At 45.9% G+C, this 23,444-nt stretch overlaps 1 protein-coding gene across 1 annotated transcript in view; it reads right to left on the bottom strand.

Annotated features, from left to right (window-relative positions):
• necab2 (N-terminal EF-hand calcium binding protein 2) overlaps positions 1-23,444 on the bottom strand; it is a 101,069-nt gene that overhangs the window by 40,935 nt on the left and 36,690 nt on the right. The window contains exons 4-5 of the mRNA XM_063067336.1: positions 19,896-19,921; positions 15,750-15,847 (exon numbers count right to left, since the gene is read on the bottom strand). Coding sequence (XP_062923406.1) covers positions 15,750-15,847; positions 19,896-19,921 — 124 coding nt within the window. The remainder of the gene's footprint in view (positions 1-15,749; positions 15,848-19,895; positions 19,922-23,444) is intronic.

Raw genomic sequence — 23,444 nt, 5'->3', positions numbered from 1 at the left:
TGATTAGATCACACTTAGAATATTGTGTTCATTTCTGGTTGCCTCATTATTAAAACAATGTGGAATACTTAAGCAACATACACACAATGCTGCAGGAACTCACCAGGCCAAGCAACATCTATGGAAAAGAGTACAGTCGACAGTTTGGACTGAAGACTGGAGAAAAAAAGGATGAGGAGTAGATTTTAAAGGTGGCAGAAGGGAGGGAGAAACCAGGCGGGTGAGGGATGAATAAAGAGCTGGGAAGTTGATTGGTAAAGGAAATACAGGGCTGAAGAAGGGGAAATCCAGCCGGGGAGGACAGAAGGCCATGGGAGAAAGAAAAGGGGGAGGAGCACTAGAGGGAGGAGATGGACAGGCAAGGAGATAAAGTGAGACAGGGAAAAGGGGGTGGAGAATGATAAAGGGGCGTTCGGGCCATGACCGGAATTTCGAGAAACCGAAGTTCATGCCATCAGGTTGGAGGCTACCCAGAGAGAAGATAAAATGTTGTTCCTCCAACCTGAGTGTAGCCTCATTGCGCCAGTAGAGGAGGCCATGGATTGACATATCGGAATGGGAATGGGAAGTGCAATTTAAATGGGTGGCCACTGGGAGATCCCGCTTTTTCTGGTGGACAGTGTAAGTGCTCGGTGAAGTGTGCTCCCAATCTACAGCAGGTCTCACAGATGCCACACTGGGAGCACCGGACACAGTATATGACCCAAACTCCAACCCTCCCCCCACTTGTAAATCTACATAAGTACTTGGTGAAGCGTGCTCCCAATCTACATCAGGTCTCACCGAAGCCACATTGGAAGCACCGGATACAGTATATGACCCAAATTCCAACCCTCCCCACCTTTTAAATCTACTTCTCTTCTTTTTTTCTCCAGTCCTGATGAAGGGTCTCGGCCCGAAACGTCAACTGAATTTTTTTCCAGAGATGCTGCCTAGCCTGTTGAGTTCTTCCAACATTTTGTGTGTGTTGCTTGGATTTCCAGCATCTGCAGATTTTCTCTTGTTTGTGATTGGAATTTTTAGTAAGTATTTTGCATCAGACTTCATTCTGGGAGTCAGGGCAAGAACTCAAGAGTGTGAGGGGCAAAAGGGAATATAGTTGCTATTACTAGGGGAAGGTGCTTGGAAAGCTGGAAGGTGAGAAGGTAGATGAGACCTGAACCAGATGGACTGCGTGCAAGATTCTGAAAGAGATGGCTGGAGATATTGTGGAGCATCAGCAATGACCCTCCTGGAATCACTAGATTTCGGCACGGTTCCAGACGGCTGGAAAATCGCATATAGAGTCATAAGGTCACAGAACAGAAACAAGCTTATCGACCCCCCTAGTCCATGCCGAAACCATTGAAACTGCCTAGTCCCGTCGACCTGCACCAGGACAATAGCCCCCCATACCCGTACCATCCGTATACCTATCCAAACTTCTCATAAACATTGACATCAAGCTCGCAAGCACCACTTGTGCTGGCAGCTCATTCCACACTCTCACCACCCTCTGAGTGAAGAGGTTCCCCCACATGTTTTAATTAAAATTTTGACCTTTCACTCTTCAACCATAACCTCTGGTTGTAGGCCCAACCAACCACCATGGAAAATGCCTCCTTGCATTTATCCTATCCATAGCCCTCATAATTTTGTGTACCTCTATCAAATCCCCTCTCAATCTTCTATGTTCTAAATAATAGTCCTAACCTGTTCAATCTTTCCTTATAACTCAGGTTCTCCAGACCCGGTAAATTTTCTCTGTACTCCTTCAACTTTGTTTAAATGTTTCCTGTAAGTAGGTGACCAAAACTGAACACAATATTCCAAATTAGGCCTCACCAATGTCTCATACAACTTCAACATAATATCCTATCTCCTGTACTAGATGCATTGATTTATGAAGGCCAATGTGCCAAAAGTTTTCCTTATGACCCTATTCACCTGTGACACCACTTTCAACAAACTATGTACCTGTATTCCCAGATCCCTTTGTTTTACCACCCCTCAGTGCCCTTCCATTCACTGTGTCGGACCTAACCTGATTGGCCCTACCACAGTACAAAACCTTGCACTTGTCTGCATTAAGTTCCGTTTGACTTTTTCAGCCAATTTTTCCGGCTGATGCAGATCCCTCTGCAAGCCATGATAGTCTTCATCAGTGTCCACTACACCCTCAATCTTGGTGACATCTGCAACTCTGCTGATCCAGGTAACCACATTATCATCCAGACTGTTGATATAGATGGAAAATAGCAATAGACCCAGCATCGATCCCTACGGCGCGCCTCTAGTCACAGCCCTCCAGTCAGAGAGGCAATCCTCTACTACCGCTCTGTAACTTCTCTCACAGACAATGTCTAATCCACTTTATTGCTTCATCCTGAATAACGAGTGACTGAACCTTCTTGACCTGCCTCCCATAAGACTGTAAAACCATAAGACATAGGAGTAGAATTTGGCCATTCAGCCCGTCGAATATATTCCACCATTCCATCGTAGCTAATCTGAGATCCCACTCAACCCTGCACACCTTCTTCTCGCCATATCCTTTGATGCCCTGACCAATCATGAAGCTCTCAACTTCTGCTTTAAATATACCCCTGGCCTTGGCCTCCACCGCAGTCTGTGGCAGAGCATTCCACAGATTCACTACTCTGTGGCAAAAAAAAAATTCCTCCTTACCTCTGTTTTAAAAGGTCATCCCTCAAATTTGAGGCTGTGCCCTCAAGTTCCGAACACCCCCACATAGGAAACATCCTCTCCACGTCCACCCTATCTAGTCCTTTATCTCATGTGGGACATTGTCAAATGCCTTACCAAAGACCGTGCAGACAATATCCCCTGCCTTGCCTTCATCCACATTCCTGGTAACTTCCTTAATAAGATTGATAACAAAATTGGTCCTCTGGAATACCGGAATGGTAATCCGTGTGTGGAGCCAAACCAGACTGACGACTCCCTTGATAAGATTGCTTAGACATAACCTATCACACACTAAGATATGTTGACTATTCTTAGTCAGTCTATGTCTATCTAAATACTCATATATCAGGTCTCTTAGAATACCTTCCAATAACTTTCCCACAAATGATGTCAGACTCAGCGGTCTGTAATTTCCTGGTTTACAGCCTTTCTTAAACAGCAGAACAACATTGGCTGTCCTCCAATCCCCTGGCACCTCTCCTGTTGCTAAGGATGTTTTAATTATCTCTGCTAGGGCCCTGGCGATTTCTGTATTTGTTTCAGTAAGGGTCCAAGGGAACACCTTGTTAGGCCCTAGGGATTAGCCGGCCTTGACTTGCCTCAGGGTAGCAAACACCTCTTCCTCTGTAATCTGTACAGGGTCCATGAAGTTGATGCCACTTTGCCTCACTTCAAAAGACTCTGTATCCGTCTCCTGAATAAATACAAATGCAAAGAATGCATTTACGATCCCCATCTGGCTTGGCGCCACACAGGGATTACCATCCCAGTCTTCCACGAACCAATTTTATCCCTTGCAATCCTTTTGCTCTGAACATATATAGAATCTCTTGGGATTCTCCTTCACCTTGTCTGTTAGAGCAACTTCATGCCTTCTTTTAGCCTTCCTGATTTTTTTTTAAGTATTCTCTTGCATTTCTTGCATTCTATAATCACCTTATTTGTTCCTACCTGCCTATACCTGCTACGTGCTTCCTTTTTTCTCTTTATCAGGGCCTTCAAGAAGGGAAGGAAGGTAGAGGAAAGGAACTTATAGACCAGTTAGTCTAACTTCAGTGATTGGGAAGATGTTACAGATGAGGTTTTGAGGTACTTGGAGACATGATAAAATAGGACAAAGTCAGCATGGTTTCCTTAAGGGGAAACCTTGCCTGTCAAGTCTGTAGGAATTCTTTGAGGAGGTAACAGGCAGGATGGACAATGGAGAGTCCGTGGGTCTTGTTTGTTTGGATTTTCAGAGACCTTTGACAGGGTGCCGTACTTGAGGCTGTTTCACAAGGTAAGAGTCCACAGCATTACAGGAAAGGTTGGCTGACTGGCAGGAGATAAAGAGCGAGAATAAAGGGGGCCTTTTCAGATTGGCTGCCTGTGACTAGAATGATCCTGCGAATGAGAGTGTTAAAGTATGAGGCTTTTGGCTTTTGGCCTGTTCAGGAGAATGAGGGGGAATCTTTCTGAAACTTATCGAATATTGAAAGACGTAGATAGAGTGGAAGTGGAGAGGATCTTTCCTATTGTGGTGGAATCTCGGACCAGATGGCGCAGCATCAGAATACAAGGACATCCCTTTAGAACAGAGATGGGGACAAATTTCTTTAGTCAGAAGGTGGTGAATCTGTGAAACTTATTCTCATGGTCAACTGTGGAGGCCATGTCATTGGGTGTGTCTAAAGAGGAGGCTGACAGGCCCTGGATGTCAAAGGTTGTGGATGAAGGCCTGAGAATGGGGTTAAGGGGCAGAGCCGACTCAATGGCCTAGTTCTGTTCCCATGTCCTATGATCTTATGTTATCAAGGAAGCTTCAGTGAGAGTGCAGAGGAGATCTATTAGGATGCTACCTGGACTAGAGGGTATGTCTTACGAAGACAGGTTGAGCAAACTAGGGCTTTTCTGTCTGAAATGAAGAAGGATGAGTGGTGGCTTGGTAGAGGTATACAAGATGATAGGTGGCATAGATAGAATAGATAGCAAGAGACCTTTTCAAAGGACAGAAATAGGTAACACGATGGATTGGAGGAAAGTACAGAGGATTGTCAGAGGTGAGAGTGTACAGCACCCTGCCAGGGGTAGTTGCAGAGGCAAATATATTAGGGGCTTTTAAGAAGCTCTTAGGTAGACACCCAGATGATAGAAAAATGGACAGGTATGTGGGAGGGAAGGGTTAGATTGATCTTAGAATAGATTAAAAGGTCGGAACAACATTGTGGGCTGAAGGGCTCGGACTGGGTTGGAATGTTCTATGAGATAGGAGGGGTACGTTTTTCACACAGAGGTGGTGGTTACCCAGAACGAGCTGCCAGTGGAGGTGGTGGAGGCTGATACAATGATCACTTGCACAGGTACTTGGGTAGCAGTCGATGCAAGCAAATGGGATTATCACAGACATGTGTCACGGCCAGTAGGGGCGAGGTGGACTAAAGGGCTAATTCCTGTGCTGCAGAACTCTGTACTGCTGTGGCTCTTTTACTCAGCATCACTTTCTTTTCCACTGCAGTACATTCAGCCGCACCACAACACCTTGAAACTGTGGTTCCTGATTCATGGCATGGTGTGCTGAGATCCTTTTATAAAGTACCTATACAGCTGGATATTCACTGGTGCCCCGCATTCCTTGATGAACAACTGGTTAGTTAACAACGACCGGTTTCTCACAGTCTCTGTTGTTGTCATTGATCAAGCTACCTGTTTCAAAGAGATAATTGATTTTGTCCCAGACTATGCTTTGAAAATGACCACTAGCCCTGTACAAGGACAGCTGGCCTGCAGTGAACCAGTGTTCGCCTTTCAACAAAGCACAACATTATTCTTCAGTCCACTGCTCGTGTTCCCATATCGCAGCAGTGGTCAGAGCCTCTGCAAGGTATGTCCCAGCTTCACTCAGCGACCAGGGACACATCCTGCCAGAAGCAGAGAGGGCTCCATTTTAGGGATATCCCATTCTTTTCACTACACTGACAAAGTGTTCCCTCTGACCTTTCGAGACATTAGTGCAGAATTACAGACACAGCACACTGGCAGAGGCATTTAAATGTCCTTAGCCACAGATTGGTGTCGGAGGACTGGAAGATAGCTAATAAGACCATAAGAAGATCAGAAAACATTGGAGCAGAGTTAGGCCATTCAGCCCATCGAGTCTGCTCTGCCATCCCATCATGGCCCATTTATTAGCCCATTCTCATCTTTGCCCTGTAACCTTTGGTGCCCTGACTAGTCAAAAACCTATCACCCTCCACTTTAAATATACCCAATGACTTGGACTCCACAGCCTTCCATGGCAATGAGTTCCAGAGATTCACCACCTTGTGGTTAAAGAAATTTCTCCTCATCTATGTTCTAAATGGATGTCCTGTGGATGAGTCAATTCTAGGCTGGTGCCGCTGACTGGAGTGTCATGGAAGAAAATGAGACATCGGGGATAGCAGGTCAGCTGTCAGGGGCTCTGTACTCAGCAAATTTCTCTCTCTCTCTCTCTCTCTCTCTCTCTCATTAGAGGGGGAGAGCTTGTTGCCAATTCTCGAGTCAGGAAAAGAAAGTGATACGGCAGACATTATTATCATATATCAGCGAGTTGTGTTGTGTATGTCTCCCGTCTCTTTGTGAAAGGCTGACACCTCTCTATCTCTTTATTGAGGTGTGAGAGCTTGTGCTCTGTCAAATTGTTGGGTGACCGATAAGTTTTTGTTGTACTGTAGATCATGGTCTTTCTTGGGAACTTTAATAAGGTTTGCTTGGAGGCTGATGCTTTTTATTTTGCTGAAGTGGGGGAGGGGAGGCTTGCTGCTGCTTGTGTGTGGGAGGGGGAGTGGGGGGTTCTTTGTGGTTCTAACATTTTTATTGTCAATCTTTGGGGCACTCTTCTGTTTTTGTGGATGTCTGTGAAGAACAAGAATTTCAGGTTGTATATGGTGTATATTTCTCTGATATAAAATGGATCTATTGAACATTCCTCTATTTCGAGGTTGTCCTAGACTCAGCCAATCTAGGAAACAACCTCTCCACATCCACTCTATCTAGGCCTTCCAATATTTGAGAGGTTTCAATGAGCTACCCCTTCATTATTCTAAACTCCAGTGAGTACAGGCTGAGAGCTATCAAACGCTCCTCATACATTCACTTTTTCATTCCTGAAATCATTCACATGAACCTCCCCTGGATCCTCTCCTTGCCAGCACATCCCTTCTGAGGTACAGAGGACCAAAACTGCTCACAACACTCCAAGTGTGGTCTGACCAATGCCTTATAAAGCCTTGGCTTTACCTCCTTGCTCTTATATTTTGGTCTCTGGAAATAAATGCTAACGTTGCATTTACCTGCCTTACAACAGACTCAACTTGCAAGTTAACCTTTAGGGAATCCTGAACAAGGAATCCCAAGTCCTTTTGCACCTCTGATTTTTGAATTCTTTCCCCATTTAGAAAATAGTTTATGCCTTTATTCCTTCTACCAAAGAGAATGACCGTACACTTTCCTACATGCTGTTCAATCTGCTACTTCTTTGCCTGTTCTGCTAATCTGTCCAGGTCCTACTGTAGACGCTCTGCTTCCTCAACACTACCTGCCCCTACATCTACCTTTGTATTGTCTGCAAACTTGGCCACAAAGTCATCAATTTTGTCATACAAAATTGACATATAGCATGAAAAAGCAGTCCCAATACCAACATCTGTGGAACACCACTAGTCACCGGCAGTCAACCAGTACAAGCCCCTCTATTCTCATTCTTTACCTCCTGCCAGTCAGCCAATCATCGATCCATGCTAGTACCTTTCATGTAATACCATGGCCTCTTATCTAATTCAGCAGGCTCATGTGCAGTACTTCGTCAAAGGCTTCCTGAATATCCAAATAAACAAAATCCACTGACTCTCCTTTGTCAATCCTGCTTGTTATTTCCTCAAAGAATCCAAACAGATTTGTCAGGCAAGATTTTCCCTTCAGAAAACCATGCCAAATGCGTCCTATTTTATTATGTGCCTCCAAGTACCCTGAAACTTCATCCTTAATGATAGACTCCATCATTAGTAATGCTTCAGTTACCTCTTTCAGAACCCTGGGGTATTGTCTGTCTGATTTATTTACCTTCAGACCTTTCAGCTGCCCAAGCACCTCCTCCTTAGCAAGCACAACTCCACTCACTTCTGTCCCTTAACATGCACGGATTTCTGGCATACTGCTAGTGTCTTCCATAGTGAAGACTGATGCAAAATACTTATGATGTTTGTCGGCCATTTCCTAGTTCCCCATTACTCCAGCGTCATTTTCCAGTGACCTGATATCCACCCTTGCCTCTCTTCAAGTCTCTATATACCTGAAGAACTTCTTGTATCCCCTTTTACATTATTGGCAAGCTTACCTTAATATTTCATCTTTTCTCTCTTTGTGGCTTTTTACTTGCGTTCTGTTGATTTTTAAAAGGTTCCCAATCCCCTAACTTCCCACGAGTTTTTGCTATATTATATGCTCTCTCTTTTGCTTTTATGCTGTCATTCACTTCCCTTGTCAGACACGGTTGCCTCAAACTCCCCTAGAACACTTCTTCATCTTTGGTGTGCACCTATCCTGTGCCTTCTGAATTGCTCCCAGAAGCTGCAGCAATTGCTGTTCTGCTATGATCACTGATGCACCCTCCCAATCAACTTTGGCCAGCTCCTCTCTCATTCCCTCACTCTACAGTAATACTGATAGGACTTTATCTTCTCTCTTTCCAACGACAGGGTAAATTCTATCATATTATGATCAATGCCTCCTAAAGGTTAATTTAGCAGGTTCCCTATTAACTGTTATATTGATAATCCCATGACTGTCATAACATTGCCATTTTAACAAGCCTTTTCTATCTCCCATTATCACTGATATCTCACATCCTGGCTGCTGTTCAGAGGCCTCTATATAATTCCCGTCAGGTTCTTTTTACCCTTGCAGTTTCTTAACTCTACCCACAAGGTTTCTACATCTTCCAAACCTATGTCACCTCTTTTTAAGAATTTGATTTCAACTTTTAGCAACAATCACCTCACACCCTCTGCCTACCTGCCCATTCTTTCAATACAATGAGTATCCTTGGATGTTAAGCTACCGACTATGATCTTCTTCAGCCATGACTCAGCGATGCCCACAAAATCATTTCTGATGATCTCCAACTGTGCTACAAGATCATTTATCTTATACATACACTGTGTGCATTTAAATACACCTTCAGTCCTGTATTCATCTCCCTTTCTGACCTTGTCCGCATGCTACACTTCCAGTCATCCCACTGACAACAATTTTGTCCAATCATCTGCCTGTGTTTCCTCTCAGTTTCATTACACACTGCATCAACGTGTATACCAACTGCTCCATCCTCAGCTCTATCATTCCAGTTCTCATCCCCCTGCAAATTATTTTAAACCCTCCCCAACAGCTCCAGCAAACACACCCACAAGGATATCAATCCCCTCAGTTTTGGATGTAGTCTCTCCTTTTTGTACAGGCCATATCTTTCCCAGAAGAGTCACAAAGGAATCTGAAACCTTGGCCCATGCTCCGTTTCCTCAGCCATTCATTCATTTGTACTATCATCCTATTCCTACACTGACCAGCACGCGGCACTGGGAGTAATCCAGAGATTACTACCTTGGAGGTCTTGCTTTCAGCCTCTTCTCTAACTCCCTATACTCACTGCGCAGGACCTCATCCTCCTTTCTGCCCATGTCATTGGTACCAACGTGAACCACCATGTCTAGCTGCTCATCCTCCCTCCAGAGAACCCTCTGCAGCTGCCCGGAGACATCCTGAATCCTAGAACCTGGGAGACAATACACTTTCTTAATATAGAAACATAGAAAACCTTCAGCACAATACAGGCCCTTCAGCCCACAAAGTTGTGCCGAACACATCCTTACCATAGAAATTACTGAACTTAGCCATAGCCCTCTATTTTTCTAAACTCTATGTACCTGTCCAAAAGTCTCTTAAAAGACCCTATTGTATTCGCCTCCACCACCGTTGCCGGCAGCCCATTCCATGCACTCACCACTCTGAGTAAAAAAACTTACCCCTGACATCTCCCCTGTACCTACTCCCTAGCATCTTAAACCTGTGCCCTCTTGTGGCAACCATTTTATCCCTGGGGAAAAGCTTCTGACGATGCACACAAGCATTGCCTATCATCTTATACACCTCTCATCCTCTATCCTCCAAGGAGAAAAGGCTGAGTTCACTCAACCTGATTTCATAATGCATTCTCCCCAATCCAGGCAACATCCTTGTAAATCTCCTCTGCACCCTTTCTATGCTTTCCATATCCTTCCTGTAGTGAGGCTACCAGAACTGAACAGAGTACTTCAAGTGGGGTCTGACCAGGGTCCTATGTAGCTGCAACATTATTTCTCGGCTCCTAAATTCAATTCCATGATTGATGAAGGCCAATACACTGTATGCTTTCTTAACCACAGAGTCAACCTGCGCAGTTGCTTTGAGCGTCCTATGGACTCGGACCTCAAGATCCCTCTGATCCTCCACACTGCCAAGAGTCTCACCATTAATACTATATTCTGTCATCATATTTGACGTACCAAAATGAACCATCTCACACTTATCTGGGTTGAACTCCATCTGCCACTTCGCAGCCCAGTTTTGTGTCCTATCAGTGTCCCACTGCAACCTCTGACAGCCCTCCACACTGTCCACAACACCTCCAAACTTTGTGTCAAGAGAAAACTTACTAACCCATCCCTCCACTTCCTCATCCAGGTCATTTATAAAAATCACAAAGAGTAAGGGTCCCAGAACAGATCCCTGAGGCACACCACTGATCACTGATCTCCATGCAGAATATGACCCATCTACAACTACTCTTTGCCTTCTGTGGGCAAGCCAGTTCTGGATCCACAAAGCAATGTCTCCTTGGATCCCATGCCTTCTTACTTTCTCAATAAGCCTTGCATAGGGTACCTTATCAAATGCCTTGCTGAAATCCATATACACTACATTTCCTGCTCTTCCTTCATCAATGTGTTTAGTTATATCCTCAAAAAATTCAATCAGGCTCGTAAGGCACGACCTATCCTTAACAAAGCCATGCTGACTATTCCTAATTATACCTCTCCAAATGTTCATAAATCCTGCCACTCAGGATCTTCTCCATCAATTTACCAACCACTGAAGTAAGACTCACTGGTCTATAATTTCCTGGGCTATCTCTACTCCCTTTCTTGAATAAAGGAAAAACATCCACAACTCTCCAAACCTCTGGAACCTCTCCCATCCACATTAATGATGCAAAGATCATCGCCAGAGGCTCATCAATCTCCTCTCTCGCCTCCCACAGTAGCCTAGGGTACATCTCATCTGGTTCTGGCTACTTATCCAATTCAATGCTTTCCAAAAGCTCCAGCACATCCTCTTTCTTACTATCTACATGTTCAAGCTTTTCAGTCCGCTGCAAGTCATCACTACAATTACCAAGATCCTTTTCCATAGTGAATACTGAAGTAAAGTATTCATTACTGCTATTTCCTCCAGTTCCATACACACATTCCCACTGTCACATTTGATAGGTCCTATTCTTTCACATCTTATTCTCTTGCTCTTTACATACTTATAGAATGCCTTGGGGTTTTCCTTAATCCTGTCCAGCAAGGCCTTCTCATGGCCCCTTCTGGCTCTCCTAATTTCCTTCTTAAGCTCCTTCCTGTTAGCCTTGTAATCTTCTAGATCTCTAATATTACCTAGCTTTCTGAACCTTTCGTAAGCTTTTCTTTTCTTCTTGACTAGATTTATTACAGCCTTTGTATACCACGGTTCCTGTACCCTACCATAACTTCCCTGTCTCATTGGAACTTGCCTTTGCAGAACTCCACACAAATATCTCCTGAACATTTGCCACATTTCTTCCGTACTTTTCCCTGGCTTCCCTTTCACAGCCACAGAACGTCCTGTCCGTTTCTCTCATTATTGAGTCTCCTGTCACGATCACTCTGCCTGACTTTACCCGTCCCTGCTAATCCTCAGAGCTGACTACAACGTCACTGCCGCTGCTGTGCCATGATGGGTCATCCCCACCCCCAGCAGCATCCAAAGGAGGTATACTTGCTGCTGAGGGGAATGGCCACAGGGGAACCCTGTGCTGACTGCTGGATGGGCAACCATAACCATATGAAGCCTGCACTCTGGGGTGACTATCTCCATAAGAGTCTCTTCTATGAGGTTTCCAGCCTCCTGGATGGTCTGAGTACATGCAGCTCCTGCTCTAGTTCCTTCTCTTTGTCAGTCAGGAGCTGAAATTGTGTGCAATTTCCACAGATATAGTCATCAGTGAGATAGTTAGGTTCGCACATCTTATAGGAGGAACATTCCACTGCCTTAACAACCATCCTGCCTACTCTTATTAAAGCTTGGGCTTAACCTAAACCTGTCAAGCCAAAGCCTAGCCACCCAATCACTTGCCCACCCCAACAATGGTTTTCTGCTTACACTTCACCTTCTTTTTATTGGCAATTGCCAAATGCTTAATAGATGGTTATGATTGCAATCTGCCAAAAATTTCTGAAGGTTCCCAAGCTCTTTTTAAACTTTGCTTTGCCTCAGAAACAAACGGCTGCTCGTGATGATTGCGTCCCACTGAGAAAATGTTGCTGTCTGTTGTTCAAGAAAGGCCCTATGAATGAGCAGGGGAATTACTGGCCAGTGAGCCTGACATCAGTCATGGTTCAGCTACTGGAATGTATTCTAAGAGACTGGATATATAAGTATTTGAATAGATAGGGATCTGATTAAGGATAGTCAACAATTGCTTTGTGTGTGATAGGTCGTGGCTAACCAATTTTATAGAGTTTCTCGAAGAGGTTACCAGGAAAGCTGATGAAGGTAAGGCAGTGGATGTTGTCTAAAGAACTTTAGCAAGGTCCCACATGGGAGGCTGTTCAAGAAGATTCAGTCACTTGGCATTCAGAATGAGGTAGTAAATTGGATTCAACATTGGCTTTGTGAGAGAAGCCAAATAATGGTAGTAGATGGTTGCCTCTCTTACTGGAGGCCTGAGACTAATGTTTTTCTGCAAGGATCATTGCCGGATCTGTTGTTGCTTATCATCCATATTAATGATCTGGATAATGTGGTTAAGCAAATATATGGATGACACCAAGATTGATGGTGTAGTGGTCGGCTCGCAGTGAGGTTTGGACCAGCAGGAAGAATGATCTGAAAAATGTCAGATGAAATGTAAAGCATATAACTACAAGGTGTTTCACTATGGGAGTACAAACCAGGGTAGAACTTGCACAGTACAGGATAGGGACAGAACAGAGGGATCTGGGAATATAGAGTGGTAAAGATAGGGTAAATGGGAGCAGGCTTCTTCCACTCAGGTTGGATAAGACTAGACCTAGAAGTTGTGGGTTAAGGGTGAAGGGCAAAATGCTTCAGGGAAACATGAGGTGGAACTTGTTCACTGGGATGTTGGTGAGAATGTGGAATGTGGATGTGGTGAATTACAGGCTTGATTTCACCATTTAAGTTTGGATAAGTATATGGTGCTGAAGAAGGTGTAAGTGTTGAGGGAGAGGGAAGTGTTGATGGAGGGGGGAATTGTTGAGGGAGGGGAAGTGCTGGGAAGGTGTTGAGGTGGGAAATGTTAAGAGAGGGGAGGGATATTGAAGGACAAGAGGTTTGTTGAGGGATGGGAGGGAAATCAGTTTGCTGAAATTGTTGAATTCAGTATCAGTTTAGAAGACTGCAATTTGCAAAATGAAGGTTGTTGGTAAATCTTCTAGTTAGCCTCACTGGAACAGTGTGGGTCATAGAAGATGTGTTTATTTGGAACTACGGGGCAGTTGTGTGGACATTTTCCCCACATTAGGCAGGACAGAGAGAGACAGACAAATTGAGGTCAGCCCACCAGCAGTGAGTCCCAGGACGTACGTATTTATATCATGTCACCAGTCTCAGTAATGAGCTGGCTGTGATGAACTTCCTTCCTCGCTTGAATTTTATTAACACATTATTCAAAAGCTGAGTGTCAGTGAGAAATAATATTAAAACAATAACCATCTGGATTTTATTGTCTACGAAAGTGAGAAATATTAACACTTCACAGAACAGTAGTGAACCTTGTGTTAAAGCTTAAAGATAAATGGGATCAAGAAATCACTTACATAAGGTTTGAGGTAATCTATCCACCTCTCCCCTCATTAGCACCTCTCTTCTCCCTCAACACCTATCCCTTTTCTCAATACCCTCCCTCAACACCTACCTCCTTTCTCAGTACCAAACCTTTTCTCACCTCCTCCTTCATCAACAACCTCACACTCACTCAACACTACTCCCCCTCAAAATCTCCCCCTCCTACACATTCCCATTCCTCAATACCAAACTAACCCTCAACACCTCCTTCTCTCTCACTACTCGCTCCACCTTTCTCAACACATTCCTCCTTCCTCAACACCTACATTCCCCTCCCTGAACACCCTCTCGCTCATTGCATTTCCCTTTACATCAGCTTCACCCCTGTCATCAACGTTTCCTCCTCCCTTGGCCACTCAAATGCTCTCATCACTTCCTCTTCCCCTCATAACATCTTGACATCTACCCCAAACACCACACATCTCCCCTCCCTCAACACACTTCCCCTGTCCTTAACATTTCTTCTCCTTCAGCAGCCCTCTGCCTCTCTCAATACATTCAACAGCCCCTCACCATGCCTCACCTACCCTCAATATCTCCCCTATACACATAACAAGTTCCACTCCCTCACCTCCTCCTCACTCATACTTCCCTTCCTAACACTCGTACCTCCCTCAACACATCACCACTTCCCACCCCTCCATCACCTCCTCCTCACTCATACTTCCCTTCCTAACACTCGTACCTCCCTCAACACATCACCACTTCCCACCCCTCCATCACCACACCTTTACTTCCACCAACAGAATTCCCTTTCTCAGTGTCACTCAGCTCCCTCAACATATCCCCCCTTCAACAGTTTTACGCCTCCCTCTAATTCTACCCATATTCATTCTTTCCTTCCCTCAGCCCTTCTCCCACACCCTTTGCAGTTCTTCCCCTCCCTCAATACCAACATCTTCCTCAATAGTTCCTCCCTGCTCAACACCTCACACTCTCTCAACACGACATCCCCTCCTTCTCTCAACACATCTCCCACTTTCAACTGATACACATTCATAAAGTCATGGAGTTACACAGCCAAGTCAGAGATTCTTCACCCCAACTTGTCTGCGATAATCAAGGTTCCTACCTGAGAAACTACCATTTTGTCCATATCCCCCCATCCATATCCATGAACCTATTCAGATGTCTCTTAAATGCTATACTCATATCTGCCTCTAGCAATTCCTCTGGCAGATCAATACAACCCTGTGTGAAAAAGTTTGCTCTCAGGTTGTTTTTCAATTGTTCCCCTCTCCCTATAAACCTTTCCTGATGGACTCGCTAGAGCCCTGATGAAGCATCTTGGTCCAAAACATTGACTTTTTTTTTATTGCCATAGTTGCTGCCTGGCCTGCTGAGTTCCTCCAGAACTTTCTGCATTTTGCCTTGGACTTCCAGCAACATCTGCAGACTTCCTTGTGTTTGTGACCCTAAACCTTTCCCCTACTTATCACCAGCAGCTTTTCACCTTTTCAATACTGCTTGAGAGAGAGAGACATAGCACAGAGACGGAGAGAGACGGAGAGAATGATGGGGCGAGAGAGAGACAGACAGACAGAGAGAGGGGGCAAGAGAGAGAGAATGAGCAAGAAAATGGGTGGGGCAGGAGGAATGAGAGGGGTAAAAGATAAGGAGGAAGAAATAAAAGGAAACAGAAGCAAATATGAAGAGCAGAAAAGACAGACGTGACTACAGATCTTTTCCGTCCCGCCCACAATCAGTGTGCTAACCTGTAACACCTCGCTGAACTAGAGGTATAGTGTGTGTTTGTCTAACTACACTCCAACCCTACCATGCAGTTTCAGTCCCAGCTTCACCAATGCTGCAGGAGAAGGTGCTGTGCCCGCAGCGGGCCAGACCTGTTAAGAGCAGAAGGTGGGGTTACCCAAGACACCCCTCCCAGTCAGGCTCACCTTCTTGGTGTAGTCCATGGCTTTCAGAATTGAAAGGTTCAGGGTCTCCAACCCGGCCAGGACATCTTCGTAATCCCCCATGTGGGAGGCAAAGTAATCTGGAGAGAGGGAAAGCATGGCATAGATTAGCACTGTCCCACCTTCATTATCACAACCAAATGAGCTTCATCCAAAGGAAGGCATGGAGGCACAGCAAGTGGAGCTGCCCCATTACAACAGCAGGGACCCGGGCGAAATCCGCGCCTCGTGCTTCCTGTGGAGTCCCTGTGGTTGTCTCTGTTTTCAATGATGTTCCAAAGATCTGTTCAGGCTGCAGCTTAATTTTCCTCTGCAATTCCTTCGGGTGTGGGTAAAAGTCGAATCTGGGGTGGGGGGGTAGGTTGATTGGAATGTTTGGGCATCACGGTGGGGTAGTGGCCATCATAATGCAGCTACAACACCAGCACCCCAGGTTCAGGTCTGCCACAGTCTGTAAAGAATTTGTACATTCCCCCTAGACCATGTGAGTTCCCTCTGAGTGACCCGGTTTCCTCACACATTCCAGACTTGGACAGATTAGAAAACTGATTGGTCATGAGGGTGTAACTGGGAGGCACGGCTTCCTTGAGTGCAGAAGGAATAGGCCCCGCTGTTTATGGGTCCCGTGATACAGGACCTCTGGCCCTCCTAGGTTAGATCTTCACTCCCGCTAGCCACCACTCTGTACTGCAGCAGCATCAAGTCTCACACTGAACCACTGACCCCAAAACCCACCTGAGAGCTAGGGCAGGGGGTAAGGTCTGAGGTCTGTGGGGAGTATTTTCCTCAAAATAAAGGAAAATCCATGCATCAAATGTGTTTGTTGTCAATGGGTGGACACAGACAATGGCCAAAAACCCTGTTTCTCTGCTGTAACTCTCTGTGGCTCTACCCAACATCGAACACACTGAGGCTGCAACAATGAACACATAACCCGGGGACAAGAACAGGGGACCCCGTGCTCTCTCACACTCCTCACCATCTTCCCCCCTCAGCAACAGGGGACGCTGTGCTGCCTCACACTCCATCTTCCCCCTCAGGAACAGAGCACCCTGTGCTCTCTCACACTGCTCACATCCATCTTCCCCCCTCAGCACTCTCTTCCTGCACTGTCCCTAAATCCAATGGTAAACTGAATGTCTGACAATCCATCCCCTTCCTGTGTGGTGGGTTGCCCTGTGTTTTACGTGCCTTGGGTGCCCTGTTTTCCCAATGCAGGAATCTTCTCACACATGGATGTTACATGGGGATCATGTCCTGATGATTCATGGCTGAGGGATCACTACTGAGGGGCATCGGTGAGGAATCTTGGCAGAAGAGTCACAGCTGAGGGGTTACTGAGGCTTACCTTACCCCCTGCCCTGGCTCTCAGGTGGGTTTTGGGGTCAGTGGTTCAGTGTGAGACTTGATGCTGCTGCAGTACAGAGTGGTGGCTAGCGGGAGTGAAGATCTAACCTAGGAGGGCCGGAGGTCCTGTATCATGGGACCCATAAACAGCGGGGCCTATTAGCAACTGGGCCCATTGCCCGGAGGGCACATTGCAGGGTTAATCCATTTGATGTTCCGGTCATTTCTGATCTGGACGGCACTAATAGTGGGGCACACTGTGATGATAATGCACTGAATGTTGAGGACAGGAGTCCTTCTTGTAGCAAGTGGTCACTGCCTTGCATATCTGTAATATGACTCTGATGTGTCACACATACTGTCTAAGGCCAGCAGCGTGCGGATGTGGACTGCTTCATTTGTTGCAGAGGTTAAAACTGAACCTGGCCACTCTGCCACTCGGCCCTCTAGATGAAAGGAAGCTCATTGATTTGGACAGCTGAGTACAGTATGGAGTCCTGGGGAAATATTGCAGTGATATCCCGGGACTGGGATTATTGAATTCCGGCAACAAGTGTTTCCCTTTGCCTAAGATCTGACTGCAACTAAAATGGAGTGTTTTCCCCAAAAACCTTCATTACACCTACTGCTTCCCCACTGATTTAATCTAGGCAATGACCTCCAAAGGACAGACGGTTATTTATTAACTTAAATTTTTCTAAACTTGTTTCCTTAAATCTTTTCTTTTAAATATCTTAAACTTCACAGTTAAAGAACAGTAAATAATTATTACATTTTAGACTCATAGTGGTTGTGATTGTTGAAGGTCATCATCTCACAGTCATGATTGTTTTAAACAACTGTCAATATCAGAAACATTCAAGGTGTTTAACCGTTATGACAGCCAGATACGCTGGGATCGTGAGTAGATTAGATGGCAACACGCACAAACTGTTTGAGGAACTCAGCAGGCCAGGCAGCATCTACAGAAAAGAGTACAGTCAACGTCTTGGGCCGAGACCCTTCAGCAGGTCTGGAGAAAAAAAGATGAGTAGATTGAAAATTCAGGGAAGGGGAGAGAGGTGATAGGTGAAACCCAGAGGAGAAGGGTGAAGTAAATAGCTGGGATTTATTGGTGAAAGAGGTACAGAGCTGGAGAACGGGAGTCTGATAGAAGAGGACAGAAAGCCATGGAAGAAAGAAAAAGAGGGAGCAGCCCCAAAAGGAGGCTATGGGCAGACAAGAAGATAAGGTGAAAAAGAGAAAATGGGATGAGGAATGGTGAAGGAAGGGAGAGGCCATTACCAGAAGTTTGAGAAATCGACATTCATGCCACCAGGTTAGAGGCTACCCAGACGGAGTACAAGGTGTTGTTCCTCCAGCCTGAGGGTAGCCAACAGAGTGTAGGTGCTCGCCAGAAGAAGCAGGATCTCCCAGTGGCCACCCGTTTTAATTCCACTTCCCATTCCCATTCCGATATGTCAACTCACAGCCTCCTCTACTACCATGATGAGGCCACACTCAGGTTGGAGGAATAACACTTTATATTCTGTCTGGGTAGCCTCCAACCTGATGGAATGAACATCAATTTTTCGAACTTCCAGTAATGCCCCCCTCTCCTCTCCTTCACCATTCCCCACTCCCTTTTCCTTCTCTCATCTTATCTCCTTTGCCTACCCATCGCCTCCCTCTGGTGCTCCTCCCGCATGGCACATGAGCCTCAGTCTTAGGCTGGGTGCTCACTGGGAATAGGCCAGGCAGGGCCTGCTCTGCTGTGCTGACTACACTTAGCCTCGTGGTCCTCAGGGTCTTGTCACCCGTGGTCCACCAAGAGGTAGGAAGTCCCTCATGGGCTGGGGAGTTAAGGAGGTGGTCTCCTCTCCCATGACCTCCTACCATGCTAGTGGGATAAAACAAGAGAGCGGCTTGGTGCCTCAGCACCCCACAAGACCCTGCCATGAGGAAGGCAGCTGAGAGAGCAAAGGCATGTCGCTGTGCACAGCTCCAGCACAACCTACATTTTCGCCAATGGCACCACTGCTGTTGGCAGGATCACAGACGATGTCATGGAAACTCCAATGCAGAGGCTACAATGAGTGCAGATTCATCCATTGCCTGGGTACAGATCTTCACACTATTGAGGACATCTACCAGTCGATATCTCAGGAGGTGACATCCGTCGTTAAGTATTCTCATCAGCTAGGAAATGACCTTTTCTCAATCCTGCCTCCCTGGTTTCCATCTCAAAGTGCAACAACAGCTGTTTCTCCACTGCCACCATGACCTGAAAACCCTAATCCTGGCTCAGCAGATCCTTGCACTAATGTGGTAATGTCATTTTTTATTATGTCATTTAAGTTATGTTAACTTTAGATGCTGTTGGTAATGTTTGTAATGGACTGTGTTGTTGCCGTTGGTAATGTTTGTAATGGACTGTGTTGTTGCCGTTGGTAATGTTTGTAATGGACTGTGTTGTTGCCGTTGGTAATGTTTTTAATGGACCATGTTGTTGCCATTGGTAATGTTTGTAATGGGCCGTGTTGTTGCTGTTGGTAATGTTTGTAATGGACTGTAATGAGCTGCATCCAGCTGATTTTCATGGCAATATTACCCTCGGTACGTGTGCCCACAACAATAAACCTGACAACAAACTCCCTGTTGGGCACGTGAGAGTGGAGGCAGGAAGCTGTACCCAGGAGTGTTGTTCTCTGACTGCACAACCTGCTGAGAGATGGACCCCGCAGACGTAAACTGCACGCCGGGGCGATTTGACAGAGGAGACAGCAGCGTTGCTCAACTTACCACAGAGCTCCTTGGTGTCCACGTGACTGCAGCAGGGAGAGGGGAGGGAGAAACAGAGAAAGTCATTACTTCGAGCCACTTGCGCATCACATCCTGACTGACAGAGCAGGAAGTCACAACTCGGCTACAGGAGCGGGAGCACATCCCACAAGTGAAAGGCAGCAGCCACCTCACAGGCTGTTTTTTCCCTTCACAAGCACAGACAGCAGGCCGGTCTGGTGTCTCCCGAGCACCAGCCAGCACCTCGTGTCAACAGGTGCCATGTCTGCCACCGTGTTGCCATGGCTACCATGCTATTTTCGGTCAGAAGCTGCTGTAGTGGAAGGAAGATTGATTTCATCAGAGAAGATCATCCTGGGTGTGCAGCAGAACACTCCCACCCTCAGTGCAGACAGCAGTACCTTCTCTGTCGGGGATGGCCGACTCAGTTAAACTGGATCCCGTCATACGTCAGCCTGGTGTAGCTAATAGTGTAGGCCACCTGAATGGGGGGCGGGGGCGCATTTGAACAGGGTGTTATTGGTGTAGCCAAAGGAGGGACAGCTTTCAAAAGCATGTAATCTGGCCAATGGCAGAAGGCTATATGAACAGGGATGATCTCATGCTGTCAGTGGACATCAAGACGTGTCTATCTGTGGTCCAGATGAAGGGTCTGGGCCCAAAATATGAACACTCCGCTTCCCTCCAGAGACGCTGCCTTACCCGTTGAGTTGCTCCAGCCTCCGGTGTGTAATTGCACACACAACAGCCTGTTTCACTCACTCACACTGGGCCTGTTACCGAACTGACCACAACCCAGGGGACAGACATGTGACATGAGCAAGCCAAGCAACTCTGCCTCGCCGTGTTATCTGGGTCTGGAGGGAGAGCCTGTCAATGGCTGCCGAGCTTTCGTACCCCTGTTCCAAGCCCTGGATGTGTGCATTGTTTGATAGGTGAGGCAGGTAGTGGCTGCTAGGTCTTTCTGTCGGGGTCACCGCAGTCCAGCCTGAGGTTAGGGGTGGGATCAGGGTGCCAGTGTTGTTGCAGTGAACTGAAGTATCAGCAATATCTCCCTTTGCCGGATGTGTGAGTCCCACAGGCAGACGTGACTGTTACTGTCTTACTTCAATTAGTGGAGCTGGCCAAGTCAGTGTAGATGAAATATACTACACACACACACACACACACACACACACACATATATATACTACACACACACACACACACACACACACACACACACACACACACACACACACATATATATACACACACACATACATACACACACACACACATACACACACACACACACACACACATATATATACACACACACACACACACACACACACACACATACACACACACACACACACACACACACACACACACACACATATATATATATACACAGACACACACATACATACACACAGAAACATACACACACTCATTCACACACACAGGGTGATTGATAAGTTCGTGGCCTAAGGTAGAAGGAGATGAGTTATTAGCTTCAAACTTTCTGCATTTTCACTCAAAGAGTTGAACTGCACGAGCATGTAGCGAGAGCTGTATAACTCATCTCCTTCTACCGTCACGAACTTATCAATCACCCCTGCTGTGGACCACTTGGAAATGAGTTATACAGCTCTTGTTACATGCACATGCAGTTCAACTCTTTGAGTGATAATGCAGAAAGTTTGAAGTTAATAACTCATCTCCTTCTACCTTAGGCCACGAACTTATCAATCACCCCTGCTACGAACCACTTCTACGAAGAAGGGATCCGTATGCTCCACGACCGCTGGACTAAGTGTGTACATGTAGGAGGGGACTGTGTTGAAAAGTAAATGTGCTAGGATTTCTAAAATTGACCCCTTCTACCTTAGGCCACGAACTGATCAATCATCCCTCCTATAGATGACAGTTATGACAGAAGGTATGCTTTCTGCCAATGGGCTATTTTCCCCGTGACTTCCACTGATTGCACCAGTACAACCCAATGTGAAAGGCGGTGCAATTCCTTAGCCTATGTTTGAACCACGAATTAAAACTAAGAATCAGAGAACATGCTAATGGAGATGAGGCATCACTTGATAGCTCTGAAAATGACGCTTTCTGTTACTTAGCTGATGATTACTGCATCCAGCGCCCTCAGCCACTTCTTAACAGTGTATGGAGTATACTACCTAGGAAAAGTCTCTGGTTGTCCACTCGATCTGTGCCTCTTATCATTGTGCACATCTCTATGAAGTCACCTCTCATCCTCATTCGCTCCAAAGGAAAAACCCTAGCTTCATCAAACTATCCTCATACGACATGCTCTCTAATCCTGGAATCATCCTGGGCAATCTCTGCACCCTCTCTAAAGTTTCCACATCTTTCTGATAATGAAGCGACTAGAATTGACCAGTGTGGCTGAACTAGGGTTTTATAGAGCTGCAACACTAACTTATGTCTCTTGAAATCAATCCCCCATCAGCCAACAGATCATACACCTTCTTAATCACCCTGACAATTTGCACAGCCCTGAGGGATCTGCCATTAATCACTGTGTTAATTTGCACTGTGACCCTGAGGGATCTGCCATTAATCACTCTGTCAATTTGCACTGTGACCCTGAGGGATCTGTCAATTAATCACTGCCAATTTGCACTGTGACCCTGAGGGATCTGTCCATTAATCACCCTGTCAATTTGCACTGTGACCCTGAGGGATCTGTTGATTAATCACCCTGTCAATTTGCACTGTGACCCTGAGGGATCTGTCCATTAATCACTGCCAATTTGCACTGTGACCCTGAGGGATCTGTCCATTAATCACCCTGTCAATTTGCACTGTGACCCTGAGGGATCTGTCAATTAATCACTGCCAATTTGCACTGTGACCCTGAGGGATCTGTCCATTAATCACTCTGTCAATTTGCACTGTGATCCTGAGGGATCTGTCGATTAATCACCCTGTCAATTTGCACTGTGACCCTGAGGGATCTGTCCATTAATGACTCTGTCAATTTGCTCTGTGACCCTGAGGGATCTGTCCATTAATCACTCTGTCAATTTGCACTGTGATCCTGAGGGATCTGTCGATTAATCACCCTGTCAATTTGCACTGTGACCCTGAGGGATCTGTCCATTAATGACTCTGTCAATTTGCTCTGTGACCCTGAGGGATCTGTCCATTAATCACCCTGCCAATTTGCACTGTGACCCTGAGTGATCTGTCGATTAATCACCCTGTCAATTTGCACTGTGACCCTGAGGGATCTGTCCATTAATGACTCTGTCAATTTGCTCTGTGACCCTGAGGGATCTGTCCATTAATCACCCTGCCAATTTGCACTGTGACCCTGAGGGATCTGTCAATTAATCACTGCCAATTTGCACTGTGACCCTGAGGGATCTGTCCATTAATCACCCTGTCAATTTGCACTGTGACCCTGAGGGATCTGTCCATTAATCACTGCCAATTTGCACTGTGACCCTGAGTGATCTGTCCATTAATCACCCTGTCAATTTGCACTGTGACCCTGAGTGATCTGTCCATTAATCACCCTGTCAA

Source organism: Mobula hypostoma, chromosome 14 (assembly GCF_963921235.1).
Source record: "Mobula hypostoma chromosome 14, sMobHyp1.1, whole genome shotgun sequence".
NCBI classification, from domain to species: domain Eukaryota; kingdom Metazoa; phylum Chordata; class Chondrichthyes; order Myliobatiformes; family Myliobatidae; genus Mobula; species Mobula hypostoma.
Note: the sequence above shows the minus strand (reverse complement) of the source record. Positions and strands in the feature narration are given on the sequence as shown.